This window comes from Diadema antillarum, unplaced genomic scaffold, assembly GCF_040938485.1.
Source record: "Diadema antillarum isolate AM-2024a unplaced genomic scaffold, OU_Dant_1.0 scf00000182, whole genome shotgun sequence".
Classification (NCBI taxonomy): domain Eukaryota; kingdom Metazoa; phylum Echinodermata; class Echinoidea; order Diadematoida; family Diadematidae; genus Diadema; species Diadema antillarum.
In genome coordinates, this window is record NW_027271071.1 from 1,518,869 (window position 1) to 1,541,227 (window position 22,359).

General features: G+C 40.7%; 1 protein-coding gene across 1 annotated transcript; it reads right to left on the minus strand.

Moving 5' to 3' along the window:
* Positions 1 to 1,607: 1,607 nt before the first annotated feature.
* On the minus strand, positions 1,608 to 17,754 carry LOC139723149 (T-cell immunomodulatory protein-like). Its single transcript, XM_071634411.1, has 16 exons — positions 17,582 to 17,754; positions 15,793 to 15,871; positions 14,765 to 14,922; positions 14,111 to 14,162; positions 13,495 to 13,566; positions 12,409 to 12,692; positions 11,933 to 12,011; positions 11,205 to 11,399; positions 10,536 to 10,668; positions 7,775 to 7,880; positions 6,959 to 7,011; positions 6,425 to 6,503; positions 5,570 to 5,700; positions 4,833 to 4,915; positions 4,181 to 4,298; positions 1,608 to 1,667 (listed from the first exon to the last, which is right to left on the minus strand). The coding sequence occupies exons 1-16, from the start codon at positions 17,739 to 17,741 to the stop codon at positions 1,608 to 1,610; spliced, it is 1,842 nt and encodes a 613-aa protein (XP_071490512.1). The 5' UTR covers positions 17,742 to 17,754.
* Positions 17,755 to 22,359: the final 4,605 nt, after the last annotated feature.

Consider the following 22,359-nt stretch of genomic DNA (forward strand, 5'->3'; position numbering starts at 1 on the left):
CCCAAGATCTCCAAGATCCGTAATGAAACACGTACACAAAATTGCATCACACCATGCCTTATAATTATCATCACTGTATTCAAATGGAAGACTTACATACATTAAAGAGATTTTACGTAAAATACGTAACAACGTCAAGGACATATTCCAGTGATCCAACTGTAATTAAAGTTTAGTTTGGGGGTTTTCATGCAATAATATGAACAAATTTCTATATACGAGCACTTTCTGCTCTAGAATACCTTCAAAACATTACTTTGAAAGGGAATATCAGACCAATGTACTTTTATTACTGAAAAATATCAATGAGATGTTGATACTGGTCTGAAAGGTAGGAGTTCTCTTTAGGCAAGGTTTAGCTCACTTACAGATGGCACTTGGTTCCTGAAAATCAACTGTCTTAAAAATTTTCATCCAAAACACCAACTACATGTATTGACCTAGCACACAGAAACTGAAGTTTCTGTAGATGATTTTCCCTCTATTCACACTACAAGGTGGCCTCCCATTCGCATTATATCATTGCATCAACTAATACACTAATCAACTTTCTCTTGAGCTGGTGTCAGTTCCAGACAATTGATGTCTGCATGATAGAATGGACACTCACACTTTGAATCTCATGTAAACCACTCACAATGTAGTATTAGAGGCAGAGTAAAACTGTACTTGAATATCAGAAGTTCTCCCCTCACCCCACCAACCATCTCAAGTTTATTCTTCCCAGACAGAAACATCACAGATACCATCCACACAACAATGCAGTCTGACATATAAGCAGGCCTTGCTTCAAGCGACAGCTATCGACGGCCAAGGCGGTCAAAACCTCTTTGGTTGGCATTGAAGTTCCCCAGAAAAATTATATTCTCAAGGCCATAAATTTACTTGCCTTTTTTTTTTTTTGGTTGTCATGTCCCTTGTGGTCAAAGGTGTGCCCTTTTTCTTTTGGCCATCATGCCCCTTTTCTCTTGGCCATTGTTTCTTCGTCATATCACGCATATCGAAAGGCCAATGAATTTATTCAGACTTGTGTTACATAAACGTGGTATTGCTAGTATTCACTGTGTTGTATTGCAATTGTGATATGTACCAAAGTGCCTTACATTTTGCGCTACTTGTCATTTTGGGAAAAAAAATTGGCCTTGGTGCCCTTTCGACCAGAATTAGCTACCCTTTAAAAGTGGCCTTAATGCCCTTTCAAATGGCCTTGATGATCCTTGAAATTTTGGGGTATCCAAGGCCACTTTGCCCTAAGCTGAAAGTGCCCTTTTAAAAATGGCCTTGACCTTCAAAAACCTTATTTTGAGCCCTGTATCACCAAAGGCATCAATGACAATGAAATATGTTGTCCTGTTCTCTTTGTATAAGGACGAATTCTCGTCCATTTTGCGCTGTTCCAATATCATTTTCTATTGCACATTGCATGACAGGCTTAGACATGCTACCCACGAGTAGTGTACACAGGCTAATTGCTTCAGATAACAGGACATCAAATCATGTCAGAGATCTGATGAAAATTTGAATGATAAATGAGCTCGGAATGACCAGACAATAAATAAATTACTATGTCATGTATATGAACAAGGCATCTGTCCCCCAAACCAGCATCACATGGCATCAAAGTGGAAACGATGAGCTTCTTGTCTCTTTTCTTTCTCATCATCTTTCTGCATAGAGAAGAGCAAGGGAGAGCAAAAAGAGAGCAAAAGAGCAAAAGAGAGCAAGAGAGATGGGGAGAGAAAGAGAGCAAAAATGACTAAGAAAGAGCTATTGGAATTGTGAGTGTAGGTAATAGAAAACCTTTGTTGTGTCTCATGCTCCTGCAGCGGTGTGCAGACTTGGCACTATTTTCTCACTACGAAATCTACATCTTCCATACCTACTCTGGAGCACAGATTAGTGAAACTTACATCAAAGGGAGACATGGACACACACACAATATGAGATATAAAATTTAGCACAGGAGCAACCCACCAAGGCATACAGACACGTGTGTGCCTTGGCGGTAACATGGAATGTGATTGATAGTGTGGGTGTATCTCCCCTGACTACAGTTTCATATACATTACTCCATGACAGGACTCAGAGTAGACTGTTGTGATGCAACATTCATTCCGTCTGTTTGCTCTAATCAACAGGAACATCCATCAAATGTGCACATACTGGCCAATCAGAGAGACAAGTGAAAGATGTGGGCCTACGAAGCCCCTTGTGTAATGGCATATCCATTATCTAAGAAATCTAGAAGCCCAAGTTAGTCAACGTTGCTGGCAGGTAGAAGTATTATTTTCTCACAAGCAGCAATGAAATTTAGCATTCATCATTTGTAAGAACTACAATCCAAACATAAACCATGGAGTCTGTATGAAAATGAATTTTATGGATCATCAGATTTTTAACTTTTTTTCAGCCAGGTTTGTGACTAATTCCAATGGACTGAACAATCTACTGTAAAACATGATATTTTCACGGCATGTAGTGTTCGCGAATTTGAGCCGACGGTCTTTCTCGTGGCATGAAATTTTCTCGAGTTGCCTCTAACATTCTCTGCGTATAGTGTAGACAAGAACTTTCATGTGCACTTTAATTTCGTGAATCTTGGCTCTCATGAAATTCGCAAAAATAAAATGCAGTACACACGAACATTCCTCATTTTACAGTATTCAAATCGCACCAAACTCACAGTAAAAATATTGAAATAAAGACAGCGCCCTCCATCAGCTAATATCAACTTACTGCCCAATGTTAATTCTATATCATATTTGGCTTGGTGAAATGAACAAAAATAAAAAAATAACTAGAAATATCACTGAAGGTGATTAATACCCCCGCCCCGTGACGACAGTCTTACCCAAGGAATGATCTTTCCTTGATCTTCTGCCATTTAAATGCCGTTACCATGGCAACGCAGCTTCCGACACGTCCGAAAAATATGTCTTCCACATCTTCCCACCAAGACTATTGTGTGTGCCACATTTCATAAGCTTTTGTCAAAAACTGAGGAAGTAGTTCAATCCACAAGATCTTTCCTTGATCTTCCGCTATTAATATGCCGTTACCATGGCATCGCAGCTTCCGACACGTCCAAAAAATATGTCTTGCACATCTTCCCACCAAGACCAATGTGTGTGCCACAATTCATGAGCTTCAGTTGAATACAGAGGAAGTAGTTCAATCCGCAAGATCTTTCCTTGATCTTCTGCCATTTATATGCCGTTACCATGGCAACGCAGCTTCCGACACGTCCGAAAAATATGTCTTCCACATCTTCCCACCAAGATCAAGGTGTGTGCCACATTTCATAAGCTTTGGTCAAAAACTGAGGAAGTAGTTAAATCCGCAAGATCTTTCCTTGATCTTCTGCCATTAACATGCCGTTACCATGGCAACGTACTTTCGGGTACTGTCAAAAAATGCGTCTTGCACATCTACAACCAAAGGCACACATCTGTACCAAGTTTCATGGAAATTGGGCAAAAACTGAGGAAGTAGTTTGCAACACAAAATTTTCCATCATTTTGGCTCATAATATGTGAGCTGTTACCATGGCAACATACTTTTTGTCACTGTCAAGAAATGTGTCATGCTGACCTATATCCTAAGACAAACATTCAATATGAATTCCATGAGAATTGGAAGAACACTGATGAAGCAGTTTTGCCATGAAGCATTTTGCCCTATATTTTACCAATAACATGCCGTTACCATGGCAACGCACTTTTTGCCACAGCGGAAATATGTGTCTTGCACATTAACATATTCAGATGAACATCTGTACCTAATTTCATAAAAATTGATCAAAAACTGTGGGAGGAGTTCGCGACGCAAGATTTGTACCCATTTTTGCCCATAATATGCCGTTACCATGGCAACATACTTTTGGGTACTATCAAAAAATACGTCTTGCACATCTACAACCCAAGGCACACATCTGTGCCAAGTTTTATGGGAATCGGTTGAAAACTGAGGAAGTAGTTCGCGACGCAAGATTTGCAACGGACCGACCGCCCGACCGACCGCCCGACCGACCGCCCGACCGACTGCCCGACCGACCGCCCGACCGCCCGACCGCCCGACCGCCCGACCATCCGCTGATTCCTATATACCCCCTTCAAACTTCGTTTGGCGGGGGTATAAAAAAATAAAAAGAAAGGCAGCAAACTTGAGAGTGGTGACATACCCTTTCTTTGTAGTGCAGGCCAGCGGCGGTGAGAGCAAGAACGGCACATGTGCAGATGAGAACGACGCCAGTCAGCAGCACTGACTGGCCAGGGACAATGAGAATTTTACTGATCCAGCTGCAAGGAGGACATATCACCAGTGCATCAACATTTTACCACATGACCCCCGCTTAGCACACCTACAAATATCTACAGAAATATAATGCTATCTCATTTGAAGATTTGAACGTACATACTGTACATGTAAACCAAAACAATCAAAGGAAATAAAAAGTTTTTATAAACACTTATAAGCATTGTTATAGATATTGAGTAAAATAGTGCCCTTTCGGTTTTGATTTTTAAAGGGGATGGCTAGTAACTGATCAGTGGGAATCAGCAAATTCAACCACTTGCAAAATAGTTGTAAGTCCCAATTCACAAAATATTATACTGAAACCCTGCGATATACATGGCCTACGGTATACTGTACTGTGGTGCAGAAAATATTGGAGAACATTTTAAAAAGTCGAAATTCCAACACAGCTGTCAACTAAACAAGCTACTGTGACAAGGTGAGTTGTCACAAATTTAAGATAAACACTGCAGTCATTGGATCCATGCTGATGGTTTTCAGTTACTAGTATTTTGAAGGCACTTTGCTTCACTTACTCATCTGGTTGATCCAAGGGTGAGGGGATCACGATGAGCTGTGAGTTGGGGATTACTGATGTCCACTCATGCACTCTGGAATTCTACACCATCAAAGAAAGAAAACAAAGCAATATTCAGTCAATAAGACATGCGAATTGAATTATTTTCAAACCTGATTTCTTACATCACATGGTACTACTTAAACATGTAGTCAATTTCACTCCTTGTTAAGTTCATTTGAAGATTTGCCCTGATGTCCAAAGAGTCTTACCACATATTTCACTTCTTCTATATTGGAGTATCAACCTAATAGAGTCAATTTCAATTTCTATTAAAATTTTCAGGATTAGCAAAGGAGGACTACTGAAATTGCAACTGTGACATCAAGTAGGCAGCCTGGCATTGATGGAAACCTACATCCAAATCTCATCTGCCTCAACCATCACTTTGCGCCAGAGTAACTGGGTTCATTTTGAGCTAACACATTTCTGTCAAAACTCTTCTCTCCTCTTCAGGTGCAGCAGTGAAAAGTCACATTGGAGTGTGCAAAATCAGCTTCAAAGTAGACTTTATTGATTAAAAGAACCTGATTTTGCTATTACCCACACATAGAGACTGATAGTTTACATAATAACGATGGTAGGAACAGATACTTATGCAAAGTTTTTGATGTGACTGTCATGTCAGGAATATAAAGTATGTTCTACATGAGCAATTATGACATTTGTTTTGTTTTCCTGAGCTGTTCAACCCACCCTGCCAGAATCTGACACTGCCGCCGGAACGCCCACCCTCAGGTAGTCCACAAAATTTGGATTCTGCCCCAGACCAAGAAGCACGTAAGGCAGCTGTAAGGAGAAGTACGCCGACTGCGAGAGCTGAGAGCCTGGACAAGACAAGCAAGTAAACAACACTTAGTGCTCTGTATCAATTGTGTGTAGTTTCATCATGATTTCCAATTCCAATGTCAGAACCTTGGATCACTAGTCTTTTAAAGCTTTTTTTCTTCTCTGTTCTGCTCCTTTAACTCTATTCTAACTGGGCTATTTGAGACCAAGTTTTAACTGGGGGCAGGGGATGTCAATTTGACCCCCCCCCCCCCCCTTCAGATCTTGACCGCCAATCACACGATCGCCGCAAAATTTTGCCTGAACATAGAGCCAGATGTCATCTACAAGATTATATGGTCATACAAGAGAAAAATATTGACTTTCTATTTTTAGTAAATTAATCATGCAAATTTATGCATGAAATCATAGTTTCAAGGATTGAAGGATTGCTAAAGTTTTTTGTCAGAATTCCTCAAGACACATCAAACAATTTTCTTGTAAAAAAATAGCACAATCAAAATCAATTTCTTTTTTTTTATTGTTTTGTTCATTTCATATGTATTTCATTGTCTCAGTTTCAGTTGGGGGGGGGGGGGGTCAATCTGACACCCCCCCAGTTAATATAGCTCTTTAGGGAAGCTAAGAGGAGAGAGGGTGGGTCAAATTGATGTTGATAGTCGAAGGAAATGTTGACAGGTAAGTAAAGCATGCCCAATAGGAAAGAGAAAATGGTAAAAATTAGACAGAGCTGGACTACAGCCATATAAATGATCTCCTCACCTCCACTCTTTTGAGTGTTCCCTGTCGAGCTGGTGGTGTCATATCTGACGGCTGGGCCTGGTTGGTTGATACCGTAGGGCTGGACAGGGATGGGAAGATAGACAGTAGATTGGAGATGAGAAAATGGTGGACAAGAACTAGCGCCATTCCACGACTACAGTTGTACATTCACTCTCCAAAAAAAAAGGGGGAGCAGCTTCAAAGAGTACCTACAGGTTGCAGGTGTATGCACAATCACTACTGATGCTAATGAGTACTGAGGAAACTGAGGTAACTCCCCCAGTGACAGCTAGGAAAAATATTCTTTGCAAGTTTATTTCAAACTGTTGATTACAATACAGAGCCTTCACAAATGACCACAATATCAAGCATCTGGTTTACGATGCATCTATCCTTAGTTTTGTGTACTTTGAACATATGACTACATAATACCAGAATGGAAAGAAAAAGATTGTACAATACTGATCACCAGGATTCTATGAATTCATTTTGTGTCTGGAAACACTGATCCCCCGCCCAAAAACACAGACTTACCGTGTTGCCTCTTCCATTCCCTGGACAAGTGGAATCACATAAGCCACGCAGCACTAGGTAAGGAGAAAATCAGAATGATGGATAATAGAAGGGTGACAGATGAATGATAGATGAGTTTACTTAACAGCTCTGTGTATATGATCATCGAATTGACCGAACCTTGAATGCTTGGTCTCTCAAAAAGAATAATAATAATAATAATTGTTTTGGATATAAACTCCAAATTTTATTGTCCGAAAATGGAAATTCTTTTTGCCCAATTGATCGTAGGCCCGGCAGCCACTGAGCAGCGCCAGATCGACGTTGCTCTAACCTTTTCAACTGTTGAACGGCAAACAAGGTAGCAGCAACTCCCATCTTTTAACGTCTTTTGGTATGACGCGGCCGGGGTTCGAACCCACGACCTCCCGATTGTGAGGCAGCCGCTCTACTTACTGAGCCAACACATCGGTACGATGTGTTGGCTCATACTATCAAATGACAGTGACATAAACATATACTACTTTGTTGATTGCTCACTACACAGAGTTCAATGACGTTTTTCTTCTTTTATTCTGTTTTCTGTACGAAAGATTCTATTTGTCCAAGTTTTAAGAAAAAAAGGAAAAAAAAGGAAAAAAAAGTAGCTGATAACCAATAGACAGTGACAGTGAAAGACTGTAAGATCACACTGAGTGACAAAATGGTGCTGTAAAGTAATATTATAGGCTTTCAAACATGCAAATGCAATACAGTCCGATCTCATCCGTCCCCCTACATTGTATGTCCGGATAACTGAGGCTGGACTGTACACTCACATGTTTCAGCTGGACTCACCTTCAACCTGCACAAAGTAGGCATCAATACTCATCTTGTTGGCCAGCAGGCACACACGATTCTCTCCTGACTCAGTCTGGTTGACCAGCATAACGTCCAGCTCTCCCTGTGGCCACAACAAAGAAACAAATAAACAAACATGCAAGTGAAACAGACACATCATCGACAGCTCTGTGGTATGGTAGATATGGTTCCAGACCCTTACACACTTACTAGCCGGGTTCACGCATACAAATTAGCGGGATGACGATCGCGATGCTCATCCCGAGTTTTTTTGCGAGCGTCCACACGTACCAAATTAGCGGGATGGCGATCGCGATCGGTATCCCGCTAATTTGGCGAGCGTCCACACGTACCGAATTATCCCGCTAATTGCCGATAGAGACAACAGCAAAGCCTGCAAACTGGGTCACACAGCGCCCTTCTCTATCACTGCCTGCGCGCACTTACCTTTGTCCATTGTCTTTTACGCGTCAGTGGTGTGGTTCGCGCGCTGTTGTTGTTGTGCTCCAAAGAGGTGAAGGACCGCTTCGCAGAGGCCTCGCTGTTGTGATGTGCGCATTGCATGATGGGATGTAAAAACTCGAGATTGTAATCCCGACCGTTCACACGTACCAGCGCGGGGCCAATTATCCCGCTAATTGGCGAACCAGCGCAAGATTTCTTGGGATTAGCATCGCGATGCTTATCCCGCTAATTTTCGGGTTTTTTCTGTCCACACGTGCAAAAAACTCGGGATGACGATCGCGATGCAAATCTCGAGATTTGTATCCCGCTAATTGGTGAACGTGTGAACCCGGATAATGTAAAACAAGATATTTTCGCAGCATGAAATTTTTTTGCAAATTGGAAGCAATAGCCTTTTTCGCAGCATGAAATTTTCACAAGTTGGCTCTAACATTCAATGCATATTGTGTAGACAAGAACTTTTGCATGCATTTTAATTTCGCAAATCTTGGCTCTCGCAAAATTTGTGAAATCAAAATGCATGTGAACATTCCTCATTTTACAGTAGTCTTAAATTCAATTCCTGCACATGGCATTGTATTCTTGTGACAGGGTTTTGGTTTTATTTTTCATCATAAAGGGGATGGCTAGTAACTGATCAGTGAGAATCAGTGAGAATGCTGGGGATGATTGTTTTAATGCTTGTGGGATTCATTTAAGAGTACAGTTAAACTCGCATAAGTCGATCTTCTCGGGACTGAGCAAAACACATCGACTTAGGCGATTTTCGACTTGTGCGTAAGTCAAAAAAAAATCGACTTAACAACAGGTACACCACACGTACATTATGTATAAATGTACATGTATGTTGTCTACTCTGGAGCCGAGAGCTGGAGAGGTGTGCCGCAGCACGCCGGGTCGCCCGGCAGGGCCGCGGCTAACTTTGCATGGACAGTGCATTAGTATTGGCACAGGTCTGATTACTATACTTTACACCCTTGTTAAACCTTGGGGGAAGTGAATATGAACGATATTTGAGCAGTGATTGATTCTAGTTTACCATACCGTGGCTTGAAATGCATGTAGACGTGTAAATCCTGATTTACCCGTGCCCGTAACTTTCCCCCTACTTTCCGCTTTGAAAACGGCAGCTTCATCCATCCACTGCACTGCGCAGACTGCAAACACACACAGACTATACACAGCCCAGTCGCTGTACGTACGTAGCGCTATATAGCGCGACAGGGCTGTACCAGCGGACCTCCAAACACGAAGACAGTTCAACAATCGCATGCGATCGCTTTGAATTTTGATACTTTAGATCATTTTTTTTTGTCACCTGTCAGGTCGGGCTAGTTCTTATGTAAACAAAAACTGGCGTCTCGTGATTTTGACAGTGATTTATTGCACAATAAAATCTTATTCGACTTAGGCACAGTGAATTTAATGGTTTTTCCGTGAAAGTGTTCTTGGAATTTCATCGACTTAGGCGAGTATTCGACTTACAAAATTCGACTTGTGAGTGAATTAATACACGTAAGTCAATGGGGAAAAATCGGGACTTTTTAAAATCATCGACTTGCGCGATTATTCGACATATGCGATGTCGACTTAGGCGAGTTTAACTGTACATTATATATCTATTGTTGTGTGAAAATTATTTGCTTCAGAATGGTCTCATATTCAAGTAATGTGCAGTTTAATGCCCCGTCACTTTACAAGCATGCTAACCTGGAAACATTAAAATACACATAACTTGAAAATGAGACCATTCTGAAGCAAATAATTTTCACACAACAATAGATTTATAATGTACTCTTAAATGAATCCAACAAGGATTGGAACAATCATCCCCCAGCATTCCCACTGATTCCCACTGATCAGTTTAATACTAGCCATCCCCTTTAACTCAGCTGTGTAAAAGGGTTCCCGGTAAAGCAAGGGCCACAATAATGGCAGGGGCCTTTGAAAGCACAAGAAATGTGTACTGACTTTAAAGAATGAATACAATCTGGGCCCCGTTTCATAATACTTGTTATCAGTGACAAGTTGTCATAGTTGTTATAAGCTACCGAAATCCTTGCATCTGATTGGCTAAGAGCAAATCTGTCATAGAAATATGGCAGTTGTCACTGATAACAAATTTTTATGAAACAGGACCCAGATGTGCTAATCCATCAGTTGAGCACAGCGAGAGTGATGATTGCATCATAGGCCACGCAGTCCTGCACTCACATTCAATGTGACATGATCACTATCTCAAATAGATCAATGCTTGTCATTTCTGAGGAGAGGAGGAACGTTCTCTCTTTACCGTGCGCTGAATGTCCAAGAAACTGGCGAGGATGGGCAAGGAGTTGTCCGTGCTGGGGTCGGTAATCCACTGCGGAATTAGATCGCTCCCCGCGTTATTCCTGAGCAGGGCTAGCCTCCTCTGGACAGAGGAGCTGAGGACAGAGCAGCAAACAGTGTTTTCAGAGTCAACTCATGTCGTGACAGAAATTCATTCATGTCCAATCATGGCAGAGGCTTGTTTACAAGACACGTTAAAGAGAGCTTTCATGATTTCTCTATTTATGCTTTTGGTCATTTCACTGCTTGAAGTGACATTCCACGAAGATAAAATAAATTGCTACACTAGAGGCATCAAAGAATTTTTTTTTTTTTTTCAATGAAAGAATATTTCAAATATGGAGACAATTGATAACACTTTTTTTACTCAAGTTTTACATCTGAACAAGACTTACAAATTACATCATCTCTAAAAAAGCAAGAGATAAATAGCTTATATCTGATTATGCTGACATGTAAACAGTGTGAAATAGAAAGTATACTAATTAACAAATAGCTGACAAAATTAATGCTCTCATTAAAACTTGATGCTAGCAAAGCTCGAACAAAATATATAGGTTTATTGCGCAGTGCAGAATTAAGCAGAAGCAGTAGTGTATTTCAAATATGGCATTCAAGGCACATTCCATACTCTCTGTTCGTTGACTGCATGACGACCAGTAGGTCAAAGTACGTGTCCAGGTCGAGGTCGCCTGCCCGCAGCATGAGAGGGAGTGAGGCGAAGTCTGTCAGATGGACAGTGGGGGGCACGAATCCCCATGCCCTGTCGGCAGACAATGTGGAGCCATCAAACATCTGGTGCCAGGAGGTCTTGAGAGGTAACAAATGACATTAATAGGGAGAAGGGGTAACATCTCAAGTCATCATCAAGTCATTTACGACAGCAGCAATGTTCAAAACTTTGGCCAAAATATTCATTTCATATACAATGTATTAAGGACAACGCTATTTCCAACACTTCACGACCATAGACTACATCATGGAGCCCACATGCAATGTGTGCACCCAAGAACAATGAGGAAAAAAAGAGCATTATTTCCACAGAATGGGTGCAGTGCGCAGACTTGGTGCAATGCAGATTTAATAACAATAAACATCATTTATAAAGCACTTATCACTTAAGTTGCTAAAGTTCAGCTGCTGTAACTTGCAAGTCATTTGAATTGTATTTCATCTTGGTGGTGATGCTAAGTATGAAAGTTCAACTTGTATGTATGATTTACATTATTTATCACAGCCACATTAGACATGGTGTGGATAGGAATTGCACTTACAATCAAAAGCTACATATCAGAGTGAATACAGGTTGAACAGACACCACGCAGAGGTGATAAAACACAGAGACTCACCAATCGTTGAAACCTGACGAAGACCGAACCATTGATGCATGCTGCATTGTAGCACACTGGGAGAATGTGATCCATTAGACCATCAGCATCTGTTTTGACACAGGGGAAGAAGAAATTGTAATCTTGGCAGCCATTATTCAAACAAGTCAAGAACCAGAATCGTAATTGAAAAAGCTAGATTCATCTGTGGCTGAAATTGAAAAATCGGTGACCTTTCAAATCTTTTCACACTATGCATGCACAATATCCTTCCGATCCCAATCTGCATTCTACCAAAACAAGTCAATTACATTTGTGCACATTACAATGTTTTAAATTACCCTAAACAGAAACTGCAGAAATGTTCCCACATTCATGGTCAGGCCATCATGATGCACAAATACTGCCTGGTTATACAGCAACCACAGATAGAACTATTCAATGTGTGATTTGACATGGGAATACCAATCACAGAGCCTTGGTAAAGGCAGAAAGGCAAGCACTCACCCATGTCAGCAAAAGTGGATATTCCCATGTGTTCGATGCGCCCGCCAGAGGGAGGGTCGTAGTCCTCGGTAAACTGCCAAGAGCTGGGCTCCCCGTCCACTCCCTCTGTGTAGGTCCACACCTCGAAGACGACATCACTCGTTCCCGGCTTCAGAGTGGTCAGGAAGAGGTTGGCCGCCAGGTCTCCGCTCAGATCCAGGAAGGCGTTCGAATTGGGGATCTTGAGATGGTAATCCTCACGCCCCCGTAGGAGGTGTGACACAAAGTGCCTACTGGAGTTTGCTCTAGAAAGCATTCAACAAAATACATGTATGCTGTGTAAAGGAATGCTACCCCATTAATCAAAATATGCTGTGTACAGGAATGCTATCCCATGAATCATTTCTATTAAACATGTAGTCAACAAAGAAGGTCTAGGGCCTAAGGCAGGCCTACTTTCACTCATTCTTATATCTTTCTCTAATTTTCCAAACACATACGTATCTTAATGTGTGTTCACAAGACAAAGTGACAACTCTATAAATTTGGAAGCTATATTCAATTCAGCACAGGATGTGGATGTTCATTTTTCTTACACTGTTCCTGAAAACACCCCACATAAACATGACCTCGATGATTCTACTTACACATGGATATACATGCATGTTTGCTGCACCTTTACTGTACAGTGTAACTAAATCAAGTAAACAAAGTCTGGACACTGCAATAGAAGCTCAATACAGAGTTAAATGTTGGTCACATCAATGATTGCACCTCCATATTAATGTTTTGTTGGCTGAAACAACAGAAAAGTTACTAAATTTCAAGGCACAGATACATACAGTATTATCATGTTGTACCATATTATCACTTCTTGAGGACACAATCTACCATTCTTACTGTTCTGACTCCCATTACAAGTGTTTGACCACTAAAATTATAACAGGAGAAAAACTTGCTTTCACACAGTAATAACTGCATCTTACTACTCAGCTTGCCAACACATTGAACAGTTCATTATGATACGTTAAAAATACATTTAGTTACTGTAGTTAATATGTTCATACTTGCTATCATCATCTGGGAAATAAATAAAGATAAACTTACCGAGTCAGCCAAAACTTCTTCTGTCCATTCACTTCTTCTCCAAAGATATCTGATATTGTATCTGCATTGGAGCTGCAAAAGATGAGACACATAGAACGTATCTCACAATCTGACTTATGACTACTGGTCAGTTTCTAATCACTGATACAGTTAAGTAAACATGCACATAGTGTCCTACACTCAAATTGAGAAATTAATAGTAAAGCATTGTATTTGTAAGAAACCGATCACAGATGTGTTGGGAAAACTAATCAGTTTGATTGGGTTCTTTGTTTCACTTTTTTGTTATCCTTCAGATGCAAATAATTGTATTGAAAATCTGTTTAACTGCCCTCCCAATTTAAATGAAAGAAAACATACACATACACAAACTACTCTCAATGAATAATTCAAGAAATGGCAGTCTAATCACATGAAATCCTGGGAATACAACTGGAATTTCAAATTGGCATATATATCATTAGTTTGTACAATGTAATCATCTATCAATCATTGGCAATAATCCTGCAACCTGTCAACCTGCCTTCAGAGAAGTCAAAGAAAATACTTTAACTCAATATAGCAGTCATTTCAAAATCTGAGTGTTCTATGCCAACTGTGCAGAGAGTGAACTTACTCCATGATCAGTGGCTGGTCTCGCAACTGGTCCGTCACTAATGTCTCATTCACTGGATGAAAAAAAAAAGCAACAAAAGGAATGAATCATTCTTTGATTTCAGTGTGGCTTTTCCTCAACGGGAAATGTATGAGTCATTGCAGACAGGAATACATTAATCAAACATTTGTATTTCACAAATAAAATGCATGTCAAAACATCATAACACATGAGAAAGGAACAGGTTCAAGACAGACCTTGTGAAGTGGATATTAAACATGTACTGTACATGTGACACAAGAAACACTAGAAAATCAACAAAAAATAAACTTTTAAGTTTATCTTTACATAATGATATACCGATACATCAAATCATTGTAATTGATTGTAATGATTGTGGCAACTTGACCTTTGATGTTTCCAACCTAAAGTACATGTAGCCTGAGATTACAGCTTGAATTTCTCTAGAATATTGTGATAGTTCACCCAAAGATAAAGAGTGGTGGTGGTTAATCATTCTAGGAACATTCTTTTTTTTTAATCATATTTTTCACGAGATGATACAATTTGACATCAATCATGAACAATCAACAAGCCTTTATTTAGATGCTTCCACCACTGCATTACAGCATGGCAGATGTATCGAAATGATTCAATGTCAAACACAGCACTTACCAAATTGCATATTGCTTATATCTCCCCAGTACACAAAGACTCGAGTCGGTGAGGTGGTGTTGAAGGGGTCGGATGTGGGTTTTGTTGTGATGAGGAGATCAAGCTGAAAATCTCCATCAAAGTCACCTGATCCTATGCTGGTAATGACATCATTGGGCCTGTTCCAGAAAGAATTGATAAGCAATGTTAGCCCAACATTCTTTTTGTTGGGCACTTGGGCTTACTGTCTGTTCCTTAAAGTAATTCTAACTCCATAAAAATGGAGTAATGTTTGTGACCATCAACTAACCTCCTCTGGAGACAACCTTGATTATTACTCAAAACACATGTCATTAAATACAATGACTCAAATAGAAATATTTCATCTTCATACAGAACTTTTTGCCACCTGAGGCAAAGAAGTTTGTGTGTAGTCCAGCAATATGTGCATCCCTGTATGCACTCGTACAGCTTTAAAATACCTGTACAAGTTTGATTTGGTTCAGGGCTCAACACGGGCATGTTGCCTGTTTGAGGTTTGTCTCAGTGCACAGCCTAACTAGAGTCTAAACCAAAATAAGGTTGAGTGGCAATGTGACATGCGCCCTTAGAAGCTAGATTATAAGGAGTGCAAATAAAATGTAAAGATGCCGGAAATCAATGCACACATACACTGCCACACATGTTGTTGATTGTAATTTTGAAACAGACTGCAGAATGTACGCTGTAACATAAAAAATACTGATATCAGCCACTGCAAGCATACATATATGTAAATTGCTGTGCAGCAAACTGTAGGCTCCATTTCACAAAAAGGTGCTACAATGATAGCAACCCTTGCTGCAATGGCATGTGTCACTGTAATGACAAGACTCCTGCTTCCTGTTTGAATGTTGTCAGAGGTCATATATTATCATTATTACAGTAAGAACTGCTACCTAACACCTTTTAAGAAATAGGACCTGGCCACTTGTTGTAGGCCTACAGTGTAGTACAGAGATAATAGAAGTGTAGGGCTTGCAGTAGTCAACTGATGTTTCCATAGATACCTTTCTATGTATGCCGTTGGAGACGGGTGGAGAATATTAGTCTCATTTCCATCTTTTAGATACAGTTCAGCCCGGTGACCTGAAGGAGGAGAACAAATTATAAATATCACACATGATCATTAACACAAACATGAAAAATCTTCCTCTTGATTCAGGAGCTTTCTCCTCAAAGGAATCCTACACAATTTACTGGTACAACACTCAACCAGTTTGTTTGCTGTTAGCATGAGTACCAGCACTGTGGTCTAGAAATATAATCTGAAATATCCTTCCATTTGAAGCACAGTACATGTACAGTTTTGTATTTACCTTGCAAAATAAACAATGAGAAATTAATTACCGGTAGTTTCTACTCCTTGATTGAGTGATTCTCTTTGCCATTGGCATTCTAGTAGGCCTACACTAAAGTGTACTAAACGTTCAATACAGCATGTCTGTAGATCCATACAAACTACTGCAGTATTTAAATTCCCAGTGAAAAATAACAAACCACTGTGCATAATCCCACCCGTGCATTTTAGTTCTTCACGCAAAATAGATAGAGGGGTGTCGTTTTCATGTGCAGCCAAGGTAGCCCTCCGCTTCTGTCTTTTGTTATAATCGTCCCTCAATATATCACTTTTCCCTTTCCCCTTGCTAGCTTCTCTGAAATACCTTCCAATCAACAAGCACTACAGTGTACATGTTGTACATGACGGCCCAATTCAACAACTCCCCTCCCCTTTCTTTCAATTTACATTCAAGTTATTTAATTAATGAATAAATTATATATTTTTCGTGAAAATTGGGCCCACCTGGCAGAGCTCTATTAAAAAGTCAAAGAACATGTCAGTTTCATCAAAAGCAATGTATTGTATTGTAACGTATGTTCGACAGACAAACTCAGTGTTGATGTCAACACTTCTACACACATGGTATAGTACAGTGTACACTACATTATAGGTGTCTAACGCATCGACCCTGTAGAAACTACATTGAAACCGACACACCTCTATAACGGGCTCTATTTATAGCACTGCACATAGAGAATAAACTTTCACACATGCAACAGCTCGCATGCGCAGTGATTTTGCATTCTTCAAAAGGAATTTGAAGATGTCCAAATATTTTACTGAAAAACCCGATAACAAACAAGATCAACAGCAAAGCAATGACACCATAGATTTGAATGCACACAGGAAAAGCATTTAAGTGCATTTCACATGTATTGTCAATACAGGGTAGGGGTAAACTTATTGGTTTCAAAATACGGCACAACTCAGCGCGTCAAAATATTAAAACCCACGAGTTCAAAACAGTTACATTGTATTAGGCCTATTGTAACGTTACACTTACAGATGAATCATCTTGGAGCGCACGTGTACCAATGGTACCGCAAACCACATTTTCAATGAGCACTTGTGAATTCAGAGTAAAATAAGGCCTATTTTCTATAACTGTTAGATCTATTTTCTTTACATGTGGGTAAAATTTCAGGCAAATTGTGAGATAATTTAAGTAACCTATTTCTATTCTTGATAGGAAAACATTTAGGGGGTCGATGTGTTGGACACCCAACTATTCCACCAAACTGTGTCACCATGTTCACCAGTTCATGAGTTACTCAGCTCAGTATAAAAGTAATTTCAGTAAGGCAGTGTATAAATAACCATTCAGTAAAATAGCCCTAGGATTTAGGATTGATCTAACTAATTTACATTGTACAACAAAAGATGTTCATGATATTCAACCATTTTAAATGTACAGAAATTTAGGGTAAAGTAAAGTATATATTTAAAAAAAAATCTACCATTGTCAGAGATGATCACAACATCGGTCTTCTTGTCCATGTTAAAATCTCCAAATGTTGCAATCAGTCCGTCCAGCGGTCCCCCTAAAGTATCAGTCATATCGACCAACACTGCATGAGAAAAGCCATTGAAAATCTGAACAGTGAGAAGATGAGCCATCCACACGATAAAGAAGTACCCGACTGGTTTTACAGCCATTTTGACGAACTACCCACGCAAACGTCAATGATAAGGAACTAGGAAAAGGATATGAAGTCAAGACAGTTCAACAGAGTTGATTAATTCGACGCCACTAATTCTGGTTACGGCGTAAAAATACTTCTGTTACGCTGTCTTCAGCCAGTTTCTGTGGAAGCAACCATCTACAGCTGTAGCCATCTGGATCTGCACCAAATCTACACAGCCAGACACTTACATGCGGGGTCCTAGACAACTCAACCACGGGACAGGGCGACCCTGATAAGCTTGACCGGGTCGAGTTGTCCAGGGTCGGTTGGGATTGGTCAACCCGACCCACTTGAATTGGTAGGCCCTACAGATTCTTTTTTTCTTTTTTTTTTCTTTTTTTTTATGAAGCATATGTTTGTCATATAGCTGACGGAAATTATTTGAGTGATGCAGGAAAAAAATTTTTATCCAAATCTTGAAGCAATTTCTTTCTACTTTCTGATATTGCGAAATGATAAATTTCACGGGACAGCGTACCGGTATCTAGGCCTATTGCGCTGCTCTGAGCATCTCGGCTTTTTCTTGTAACGGCAGCTTGTAGGGTCTATAATGGAAATGTGAAGAAAAAAATGTAGATGATAAAAACCGAACAGCAAAAGATGATTTTATTAGATAGCATATAGACGGGAGTCAAATGCAGAGTGTTTTTTTTTTTTAATCCTTGGTGGCATTTTCATGAGCACAGGAATCTTTTTCGTAAGAATGTTGTGTCGTACTCCTTTCACTTCAGTTGCAAACTTCCTTTCAGTTACAAGACAGCTACAGCACTGTGGCTGACGCTCAAAGAGCCTCGATTCAACCCTTCTAGGGCTCACACCTGTAAATAAAATGGAATGTCCCAGACCCCTTGAAGAAAAAAAAAAATCAATAGTGCAGTTAGGCAAAAAACAAAACAAAACAAAAACAAATTGAATAGCTGCAGATATTGAGTATGAATTTCTCTATAAACTGCATTTTGGTTGGACGCAATGTGATGAAAGCTTTTCTCATGGAATTTGAAAGAACTATACAGTATATGATCATTGGGTTCATATACAGAAAATAGGTGACTTTTTGAGTGAAAAGTAGTCTGGCTTTGCGGACCCTTTTTTTTGACTGAGTTTGACCAGAACCCGCCTAGGAAATTTGATGGATGACATGGTATAGCTCACTTATCCAGGTTATTGAAGATGAAACACCTCATTTCTCCCAGCTACATGCATTTTACCGAATTTTTTGAATTTCAAATTTTAACACACGTTTCTATGGGGAATTATATGTGAGCCCCACTAAAGTGCACGTGTAGAGTTCTGTGGTGAGCCCTATACCGGGACACCGGCCGTGGGAGGGGGGCGGGGGAGGCGGCGGGAAGTGCGTCATGACTGGCTGCAGGGCTGCTATCTGGCCAACGGCGTAGCCAGGATTTCATCTTAGGGGGGGCGGTTAGTCTGCGAGGGAGCGAAGCGACCGAGCCCGAGCGAGCGGAGCGAGCGAGGGGGGGGGGGGGGGGAGGGTGTGGGAGGGGGGTGTCCCCCCTCCCACGGTAAGTACTTTTTGCATTTTGATGTTGTAAATGGTGCAATTTGATGCATGTTTTTGCACGTTTTATCGACGTGAAACAGTCCCACTTGTTTAAGGTTGCAGTTTATTTTGATGTAGATTATTATTGAACAATTTGCCTACAAAATGCTATAAGTTAAATACACTTCTTGTACTCTTTTCACTGAATATCATGAACGCGACTGAACCCGAGCGAGCGGAGCGAGTGAAGGGGGAGGGGAGGGTGTGGGAGGGGGTGTCCCCCTCCCACGGTGAGAACTTTTTGCATTTTGATGTTGCAAATGGTGCAAATTGATGCATGTTTTTGCGTGTTTTAATGAGATGAAACAGTCCCACTTGTTTAAAGTTGCAGTATAATTTAGTGTAGATTATTATTGAACAATTTGCCTATAAAATGCTATAAGTTAAATACACTTCTTGTATTCTTTTCACTGAATATCATGAACGCGACTGAACCCGAGCGAGCGGAGCGAGTGAAGGGGGAGGGGAGGGTGTGGGAGGGGGGTGTCCCCCTCCCACGGTGAGAACTTTTTGCATTTTGATGTTGCAAATGGTGCAATTTGATGCATGTTTTTGCGTGTTTTAATGACATGAAACAGTCCCACTTGTTTAAAGTTGCAGTATAATTTAGTGTAGATTATTATTGAACAATTTGCCTAAAAAATGGTATCATTTAAATAATCGTCTTGTATTACTTCTTTTTTCTGAATATCATGAACGCGACTGAACCCGAGCGAGCGGAGCGAGCGGTGGGGGAGGGGAGGGTGTGGGAGGGGGTGTCCCCCTCCCACGGTAAGAACTTTTTGCATTTTGATGTTGTAAATGGTGCAACTAGATGCATGTTTTTGCGCGTTTTATCGACGTGAAACAGTCCCACTTGTTTAAGGTAGCAGTATATTTTAGTGTAGATTATTATTGAACAATTTGCCTATAAAATGGTATACGTTAAATACACTTTTTGTATTAATTCTTTTCACTGAATATCATGAACGCGACTGAACCCGAGCGAGCGGAGCGAGTGAAGGGGGAGGGGAGGGTGTGGGAGGGGGGTGTCCCCCTCCCACGGTGAGAACTTTTTGCATTTTGATGTTGCAAATGGTGCAATTTGATGCATGTTTTTGCGTGTTTTAACGAGTTGAAACAGTCCCACTTGTTTAAGGTTGCAGTATATTTTGATGTAGATTATCATTGAACAACTTACCTACAAAATGGTATAATTTGAATACACTTCTTGTATTAATTCTTTTCACTGAACATCATGAACGCGACTGAACCCGAGCGAGCAGAGCGAGCGAGGGGGGAGGGGAGGGGGTGTCCCCCCTCCCACGGTGAGAACTTTTTGCATTTTGATGTTGCAAATGGTGCATTTTGATGCATGTTTTTGCGCGTTTTATCGACGTGAAACAGTCCCACTTGTTTAAGGTTGCAGTATATTTTGATGTAGATTATCAATGAACAATTTGCCTATAAAATAATGCTATCATTTAAATACGCTTCTTGTATTACTTCTTTTCACTGAATATCATGAACGCGACTGAACCCGAGAGAGCGGAGAGAGCGAGGGGGGAGGGGAGGGTGTGGGAGGGGGTGTCCCCCTCCCACGGTAAGAACTTTTTGCATTTTGATGTTGCAAATGGTGCAATTAGATGCATGTTTTTGCGTGTTTTAACGAGATGAAACAGTCCCACTTGTTTAAAGTTGCAGCCATAATTTAGTGTAGATTATTACTGAACAATTTGCCTATAAAATGGTATCATTTAAATAATCTTCTTGTATTAATTCTTACACTGAATATCATGAACACTGTCTGTTCAGCAGTCAAACAGAAAAAGCATGCACACGAGGGTGTAGATAGGGGCATATCCCCTCCCACACGAAGGTGATTTTGCGTTTTCAGACCAGGGGGGCATTTCATCAACGAGTTCGTCGGAGTTTTCACCGACAAATTTGCTATCAGCCAATCAGACGCAAGATTTCATTAGCTTTTAACAGTTGTCAGTGTAAATCCTTGCGTCTGATTGGCTGATAGCAAATTTGTCGGTGAAAACCTCCGACGAACTCGTTGATGAAACGCCCCCCTGAAATTCAGCGATCTGTTGCAAATTTTTGGTGCAATACTTTTTATCGATGTGATAAAATCACGGAATTTAGCTCTTATTCCGAATGTGCACCATCTGTGTGTATGTATAAAGTGTAGTGAGGTATATATAGAGGAAGGGGGATTCCTCCTCCCGCTCGCGGAGCTTTTGCGTTTTTAGAATTGAAATACAGCGATCTGGGTATAGCCACAGTCTATACTTCTATGCATGGTAGAAGGGGGGGGGGCGGGGGAGCAGGGAGAAGGCGTGGGCGAGTGTTATCCCCACCCTTCCCTTCCGATCAAGCTTTTGCCTTTTTAAGGTTGAAATTGAGATATCTCATCTACGCATTTTTGATGGAATCAACATTTGGGAAATCACAAAAAAAAAAAAAAACTGATGGGGGGGGCTGAGGGAGGAAAGGGTCGATTAAAAGGGGAAATTCCCCTTATACATGAGGGAACCTTGAGTTTTCGGAATATAAGTGATAAGTCTTGTGCACTCAGAATTATTCATAATTTTTTTGTAAATCTAAAAAGTGTACTAAGCTAGGGAGAGAGGCACAGAGGGGGAGGGTTTGGGAGGGGGTATCCCCCTCCCAAGCACGAGAGATTTTGCATATTTTGAATTGAAATTCAACGATCTGGTGCACACTTTGAGTGAAATATTCAAAAAATATCTTATTTGATGAAAGGTTGCAAAGGAGACCCGCTTCATGTGCATGCATATACAGTATACACGCATTTTTTTTTTTCCGCCTCCCAAATCCCCGGTCCAAATCTTAGGGGGGGGGGGGGGGGGGGCGATCGCCCCCATCGCCCCCCCCCCCCCCTGGCTACGCCAGTGTATCTGGCGATAAGTCTACGAGATACTATCTGGTAAAATTTAGTCAAGCTGTCGTCAAAAGCCGAGATTCTCAAGCACTCGGGAAA

Bases quoted from the DNA above. Each gene is read 5' to 3' on its own strand.
- LOC139723149 (XM_071634411.1), bottom strand. From the start codon at position 17,741: ATGGCTCATCTTCTCACTGTTCAGATTTTCAATGGCTTTTCTCATGCA. The intron at 7,881-10,535 runs GTAAAGAGAGAA...TTGTGGCCACAG, and splicing joins TCTTGGACATTCAGCGCACG to GGAGAGCTGGACGTTATGCT. The intron at 5,701-6,424 runs GTGAGGAGATCA...TGTCTTGTCCAG, and splicing joins GAACACTCAAAAGAGTGGAG to GCTCTCAGCTCTCGCAGTCG.